This window comes from Camarhynchus parvulus, unplaced genomic scaffold, assembly GCF_901933205.1.
Source record: "Camarhynchus parvulus unplaced genomic scaffold, STF_HiC, whole genome shotgun sequence".
Classification (NCBI taxonomy): domain Eukaryota; kingdom Metazoa; phylum Chordata; class Aves; order Passeriformes; family Thraupidae; genus Camarhynchus; species Camarhynchus parvulus.
The window spans coordinates 16,273-23,694 of record NW_022148289.1 but is presented as its reverse complement, the minus strand read 5'-3'; the positions used below and the strand labels follow the sequence as shown (position 1 = coordinate 23,694).

At 51.2% G+C, this 7,422-nt stretch overlaps 1 protein-coding gene across 1 annotated transcript; it reads right to left on the bottom strand.

The window, feature by feature from the left end:
• Positions 1-221: 221 nt before the first annotated feature.
• On the bottom strand, positions 222-1,154 carry LOC115916468 (olfactory receptor 14A16-like). Its single transcript, XM_030970203.1, has one exon. It carries the CDS (start codon positions 1,152-1,154, stop codon positions 222-224), a length of 933 nt encoding a protein of 310 aa, XP_030826063.1.
• Positions 1,155-7,422: the final 6,268 nt, after the last annotated feature.

The following is a 7,422-nucleotide window of genomic DNA, read 5'->3' as shown; positions in this document are numbered from 1 at the left end:
TAGTTCCTTTAAAGCCACTGAGAGTGCAGCCCCTCATTGACACAGTCTGTGGCCACAGGGAAGGTGGAGAGAAACAAAATGAGAAATGGCACAAAGAATGACATTTCTTTGTGGACAATATGAAAAAAGTAAAACAAAGAAAAAGAACCTCCAAAATGAAACCAACAAGAAGTATCAAAGATACTTTTATTACAAGTGATTTGCAGAAATTGGCCAGCAGTTTAATGTTTCTGAAAGCATCCAGTCATCAGTCTCCACACTGCAGCCTTGAGCTCCTGGTTCCTCAGGCTGTAGATGAGGGGGTTCAGGGCTGGAGGCACCACCGAGTACAGAACTGACAGGGCCAGATCCAGGGATGGGGAGGACATGGAGGGGGGCTTCAGGTAAGCAAATATGCCAGTGCTGACAAACAGGGAGACAACAGCCAGGTGAGGGAGGCAGGTGGAAAAGGCTTTGTGCCGTCCCTGCTCAGAGGGGATCCTCAGCACAGCCCTGAAGATCTGCACATAGGAGAAAACAATGAACACAAAACAGCCAAATGCTAAACAGGCACTAACAGCAATAAGCCCAAGTTCCCTGAGGTAGGATTTGGAGCAGGAGAGCTTGAGGATCTGTGGGATTTCACAGAAGAACTGGCCCAGGGCATTGCCATGGCACAGGGGCAGGGAAAATGTATTGGCTGTGTGCAGCAGAGCATTGAGAAAGGCACTGGCCCAGGCAGCTGCTGCCATGTGGGCACAAGCTCTGCTGCCCAGGAGGGTCCCGTAGTGCAGGGGTTTGCAGATGGACACGTAGCGGTCGTAGCACATGATGGTCAGGAGGGAAAACTCTGCTGAGATGAAGAAGAGAAAAAAAAAGAGCTGAGCAGCACATCCTGTGTAGGAGATGTTCCTGGTGTCCCAGAGGGAATTGTGCATGGCTTTGGGGACAGTGGTGCAGATGGAGCCCAGGTCGCTGAGGGCCAGGTTGAGCAGGAAGAAGAACATGGGCGTGTGCAGGTGGTGGCCGCAGGCTACGGCGCTGATGATGAGGCCGTTGCCCAGGAGGGCAGCCAGGGAGATGCCCAGCAAGAGGCAGAAGTGCAGGAGCTGCAGCTGCCGCGTGTCTGCCAATGCCAGCAGGAGGAAGTGCCTGATGGAGCTGCTGTTGGACATTTGCTGGGGCTGCACATGGGGACCTGTTCATGGAGAAAGGACAGTGACAAGTCAGGAGAGGCTGCTTTGAGCCAAACCTGGGCCATTCCCTGCAGACTGTCCTGCTGGGACTCACCCAGCCTTGTTCCTGCTCTGGGCAAACCTTCACCCAGGTCCCTGCCTGAGCTCCAGCTGTGCTGGCTGAGTGTGCCAGGAGCAGCCAGGCCTGTGCATGGGGGCTCTCGAGGAGCCATCCCTATCCCAGTGCCCTGGGTTTGTGGCCATGTGGGAGAGGGACAAGGCTGGATATTCAGGATTTGTCAGGGGAATCACTCCTAATGCAGAAAGGCTTGGTAGCATCTGCACTCCCAGTTCTATAGGACATGGATGGCAGGAGTTTATTTTAGGAATTATTTTCCTACCCACACATCATTGCTGGCTCTCTGAGGTCAGAAATCCCCAGCATTTCTGCTGCACTCAGAGTTTGCCACTGAGAGATGGGAGAGGCAAAGGATTCCCTGTGGCTCAGGGAAGGTGAGGGGCTGGATGGGCTTGTTCCCAGCTGCCCTGGCTTTGCACCTTTGGCTGCAATCAGAGCACAATCACACTCCCGGGTCACCCTGGGATAAACCAGACCCTGCCCAGAGCAGAGGGATCCCTGAGTGTCTCAGCCTCTCTAAAGGTCTCTGGGCAAGGTCTCAGCACCCCCTTGTGCCAAGGACACTCACGGCTCCCTGGGCAAACCCAGCAGCATTTCCTCAGCTCTGGCAGCTCTGCCCTTCCCCTGGGACATTCAGGGAACTCCCAGAGGCTCTGGCACAGATTGGCACCCAGGAGGGCAGCTCAGAGCCTGGAAGGGCACAGCAAGGAGATCCCTGGCTGTGCCCATGATGGGATCTCAGGGAGGGGGCTCAGCTCATTCCCCTTTCCCATGGACTGCTCTGCCCACAGCCCCACAGGTGCCAGGGAAGCTTGGACACCCCATTGCCATGGACAGCCCTGCCTGGCAGGAATGCCAAGGGCAGTGCCTGACTCAGCTGCTGCCAATGCCAGAGCCTCCCTGGGAGCAGCAGATAACAGTGACAATGTCAGGGCAGGGCAGAACCAAGAGAAGATGTTGTGGTGCTGTGCCTGAGAGGGCAGGGCAGAGACAGCCGGGCACTCAGGACAGTGTTCCCGTGCCCAGCTGTGCCCGGCACCTCCCACACACCCACAGTGCCCTCCTGCCCCCAGCCCTGCTCTCTTCAGCCCCCTCTCCTGCCCTGAGCATCTCCCTGGGCCTGGACATTCCCTCCTGAGAGGAGCCCTGTCCCTGCCAGCGCTCACAGAGCCCATCCCAGCCTGTGTGCCCTGGCTGGGGCCCTACAGAAACCTGCCTGTGTGCAGGGCCCTGGCTGGGGCAGGCTCTGTGTGCAGCTGGGCAAGGGCAGCTCAGGAGAGCCCTGCTGGGCCCTGCAGAGGTGATGCTGCTGCTGCCCAGGGCTGAGGAGTGGCTGAGGGCCCTTTGGGAGGCTCCCAGCAGAGAGACTGACCACCCAAAGTTACAGTTCTGGAGTCTCTGCAAATGTTCAAACATTCCTTTGGTGATCCTGTGTGTCCCTTTCAACTCAGAATGTTCTGTGATTCTGGGATTACAATTCCTGCTCTGCTTCTCTCATTCCCCTGTTGTCTATAATCAAAAGAGAAAAAAAAACCAAACCCTTGCAGCAGTGTTAGAACAGTAAAGGAAAAACCAGACATTAATTGGAAGCTTCCAGGTGTCCCAGTGGGGATGGGGCACACCCAGGCCCTGATTTCAACAATTTATTAAGGTTGATTAATTAGGATATTTAACAGGAACATCCAGTAGGAGATTCAGTTGCCCCAGTTACACACCCCTGGCTCAACCCATTGGAGTAGGTCCAAAGGCTTCTTTGCCTTCACTCTTTGTTATGACTGCTCACATTCTGGTCAATAAAAAAATGTTCTTTGTAGGTTCTCTTCCTGATAATAAGACTATTTGATAATAAGACTGATAAGACAGTATTTCAGGAATGTATTTAGACAGTCAGCTTATTGTTCTAAAATCTAAGAGAAAGGTTAGGAAACATACTAGAGTTAATTAAGGATTATAATTATATAAGTATATAATAGTAGTTTAATATAGTTAATTAAGAATTTAGTAGTGTTAAGTAAGGATTATAGTTTTATAACTATATAATAGTAATTTACAGAGCTATGAATATATAAAAATGTATAAAAAGCAAAAATCTTTTTGCCATCACCCCAACTTTCCCATCCTTCTCCAAGTAGGAAATTGAAATCACTCTCAGGAAAGCTCCTGATCTTTCCAGCAATCCCAGGCTTACCTTCTTTGGGAAGTGCCCTCCGGAGCTGTGCCCAGGCTGGTCTGGAGCTGGGAGCAGCCCTGCCCCAGCCAGCCCCTCTCAGCAGCAGCCCCTGCCCTGCTCAGGGCGGCTCCTTCCCCCCAGAGCTTCTCCCCAGCGCTGGGAGCAGCTCCCCGGGCCGGCTGAGAGCTGTCCCTGGCAGGCAGCAGAGTCCCTGCCCCAGCACAGCGCCCTGGGCTGCAGGAGCCTGCTCTGCAGGACAGCCCTGGGCACCCCTGGCTGCAGCCCCGGCTGCTCAGCCCTGCAGCAGAGCCTGGCAACAGGAGCTGCCTTGGGCTGTGCCTGGGCTGGGGCAGCAGGGAAAGCCAGCCCTGCCCTGGGGCACAGCCCTGCCCTGGAGCAGCTCTGAGAGTCCTCCTGAAAGCTCCTAAAAGCTGTGGGATGTGCCAGCTCCAGGAGATCCCTGCAGGAACTGCAGCTTCTCTTCCCACAGCCAGGGAATGACTGTTTCAAACCTGGGATGGTTTCTGCTCTAGTGAGCCCCGAGTGAGCTCTGCTCTGTGCTCCCAGCCCAGGCTGAGTTTAACCCCTCTGTGCCTCTGTGCTGTGCCCGGGCTGGCTGCAGGCAGTGCCCCAGCCCTGCTGGGCTGTGCACAGGAGCTGCTCCTGGCCAGAGCTGTCTCTCTGCAGCGCTGCCCTTGCCAGGAGCTGCCTCTGTGCCGGGAGCCTCTCTGCAGGTTTTTCAAAGGATTTCGGGTTTGGCTTTTGCCTTGGAGTCTCTGAGAGGTTTGTGCAATCATGGCCTCCAATTATCTGCTGTAATTAGTCCCTGGAGAGGCTTTGTCAGTAACAACACTCAGTGGGCTCATTAATGCTTCAGGGTACTTCAGTTATTTTAAGGTACTTGGTGTTTCCCTTTTGATCCAGACTCTGTGAGAGGTTTGTGCAATCATGGCCCCAATTATCTGCTTTAACGAGTCCCTTGAGAGCTTTGTACTGACACTCAGTGGGGCTCATTAATACTTTGAGATACTCAAGGTTTTTAAGGTACTTTGGATTTTCCTTTCCACACTGAGTCTCTGAGAGCTTTTTTGTGCCATCCTGGCCTCCAATTCTCTCCTCCAAGGAGTCCATGAGGAGCCTGTGTTGGGGATGGACCTCAGTGGGACCCATTCATGCCTTGAGACACTTTGGGTTTTTCCTCTGACTTTGACTCCTGGAAAGGTTTGTGCAATCTCCTCTCAGGCCCTGAGGTTCCAGGGCTCAGCTCCAAATGCACCACGGGGCTCATTAGGATCAGGCAAGTCCTGACAAACCATGGCTCTGCCTTGATTTCCCTTTGTTCTCCTGCAGTTTATCAGGAAGGTTTCTGTAGTGGTTTTGGTTCACCAATTTGAGATTTCTCAGCCAATGCATCAATTAGTGTGGTGGGTTCAGGGTTGGTTAATTACCAGTGCACTCACTAGAATATCCTTACTCATTTCCTGCTGTGAGGTAGGATTAGAAAAAAGGCAAAGTAGGCTCAGAAGTTTAAAAGGGTATAAAGAAAAGTTTATTAATATTAACTACAGGAAAGCTTAATAAGAATCAGAACAAAACTTTCAGAATACTTTTTTTCTTCCTACAATTTTTTCTTCCTTACTGACATTGTAAGTAGACAAAAGCTAAAATTTTCAGTCAGTTTACCACCTCTAGAATAGTTTTCTTCAGTTCACTTAGGGAGAGGAGTCTCTCTTTCATGCTATTGAGACTTCTCCATAAGAAAACAGTTCTCTCAGGGCTGTCAATTTCCACAAATAGCAGCCGCCTGGAAAAATCTGCAATCAAGAAGTCCCTCCCATTTTTTCACCACCTCTCCCACAGCTGTGTTTATGGGTCATGCTAACTTATGGGGTGTTAGTTTAAAGATTGTGAGAGTCTGTCCGAATTTTCCCTCATCTGCCTCACAATTGTCATTGATAACCACTGAAGAGAAGACCCCTCCCATCTGAAAATCTCTGGCTTTGTAGGAGAAAGTTACACACACCAAAGGCCCTGAGACCTGAGAGCACAGTGCTAAGTTATTGTTTTCACAGGTGTTGTTTGCTGTATGCTACACTGAGCTCAATGAGAAGAAGAAGAGGGCACCGTGCCCTTTTTGCACAATAGCTCTGGAATCCTCCCCACCTCTCGGCCTGGCTGGTCTCCTCCTAAGCTTTAGGGTGGCCCCCCTCCAAAGGAAGACCCCTCTTGCCCATTCATATCCACCGTGACAGACAAGTAGAGATGTAAGAAGCCTCCTCATCAAGAGACCGAGACATGAAATCCCCATGTGAGAAGGGCCCCTCTCACCTTCTCCCAGAGACTGGGACTGAAACCCCCAACCTGGGGGACGTGTACAGGGTGGGGAAGGAAAGCTGCCCAAAGCAAGATGGATGTTGCAGGTGCGGGCAGTAGACCATGGCTCTCGCCTGCTGCAAACTTGGTGTGTACCCTTATTTTTCCCCCCTGAAGATACAATAAACTACCTTTGTTTCGGTTGCAAAATCCATCCCCCTTGCCCCCATCGAAAAAGAGTATAATTGGGGTCCAGATGAACTGTGCCTCTGAGATCTCCCCGACATAACAGGTGGATCCTCAACTGGACTGGACCAAAGGACTTCGTGTCTACGTTTGGTAGCTATATCCCTGTCATGGTTTGATGCTGGCAAAATGTTAGTGCTTTCATGAAAATACATTCTCTTTGGTGTTTGCTGTGAGATGTGACTAGGAATAGAGCAAAGCAGGCTCTAACTTAGGAATAAAGAAGAGAAAACTTCATTAACTTACAACTATATGAAAAAAGAAACACACAGAAAGAATGAAAACCTTCTAAAAACATTTTTCTTCTTTTTACCTAATTTCTAATACATCTATCTTTCAGATCACTAACTTTCAGTCTATTACTACCTTTTAGATAATCAATTCTCAGCTTATCAAGGAGTGAGGAGTCTTTCTTGTGCTATAAGCTTCTCTTGGAAACACAGTTGAGACCTCTTGTGTTTCTTGTCACAGGTGGCACCGCCTGGAGATAATTTGCCATCGTGACATCTTCCTTCCGTGCCCAGTGCTCTCACCACTGCACATGGACTAGAGCTGCTTCTAGGGCTGTCTTTTTAAGGGTGCTTTGTCTCGTTCTAAAAAAGAGCACAGTCTCTCACTTTCGGGACACCTGTTCATCCTAAATTTCACTCTTTGGGGCTGAGGGGTCTCAAGAACAGAGATCTTCTCCTCTCCTGAAGATTGAGGGCACCACCACCCTCTTCACCCTGTTCACACACTCTGTTCATGCACTCTTTCACATAACATCACTGCACTCTCTTGGCCCCAAGCCATTGCCTCTCCCTAGATGCAGTCTCTGTGTCACAGGGAAAATGGTTCTCTCCATGGCTATACAAGAGAAGTCCAGCCAAAGGCCACTCCATCATCCCCTCCCACCTAAGATTCTTCTCCACTTCTCTCTTCTTTCCTCTTATCTCATCTCTTATCTCTCTCCTCATTCAGCTCCAGGAGGATTAGCATTTGTAAGGTTTCCATCATGCAAGAAAAGGGTTAAAAATCTCAGTCTCTGCCTGTCCATGAACTCCCACGCTGCCCTGCGGGCACCTTCTCACCACAACCCCCCCTTCCCTTCTCCTTCTCAGTGGGCCTGCTATCGAATTTCAAGGTGGCACAAGCACAGGCCCAGGCGCTCTCTCCCTCTCCCTCTCTCCCTCTCTCTCTCTCTCTCTCTCTCTCTCCTGGGGAGGGTGGGTGGCTGCCCGATGCCTCTTGGTGCTCCTCCACCCTTCCATCCACGGGGCCCAGGCCTACCTCACCCAGCCGCATGTCTTCCCCTTCCCCGCCCAGCAGCGGGCAGCTGGGCAGGGGAGAGATCCGAACTCTTTCACCACCGGACCCAAAAGAAAGTTTTCCTGGGAGTTCTCTGCTTTTAAACCCCTGTG

What these genes read in the sequence shown, in the direction of transcription:
- LOC115916468 (XM_030970203.1), bottom strand. Translation starts at nt 1,154, where the DNA reads ATGTCCAACAGCAGCTCCATCAGGCACTTCCTCCTGCTGGCATTGGCA.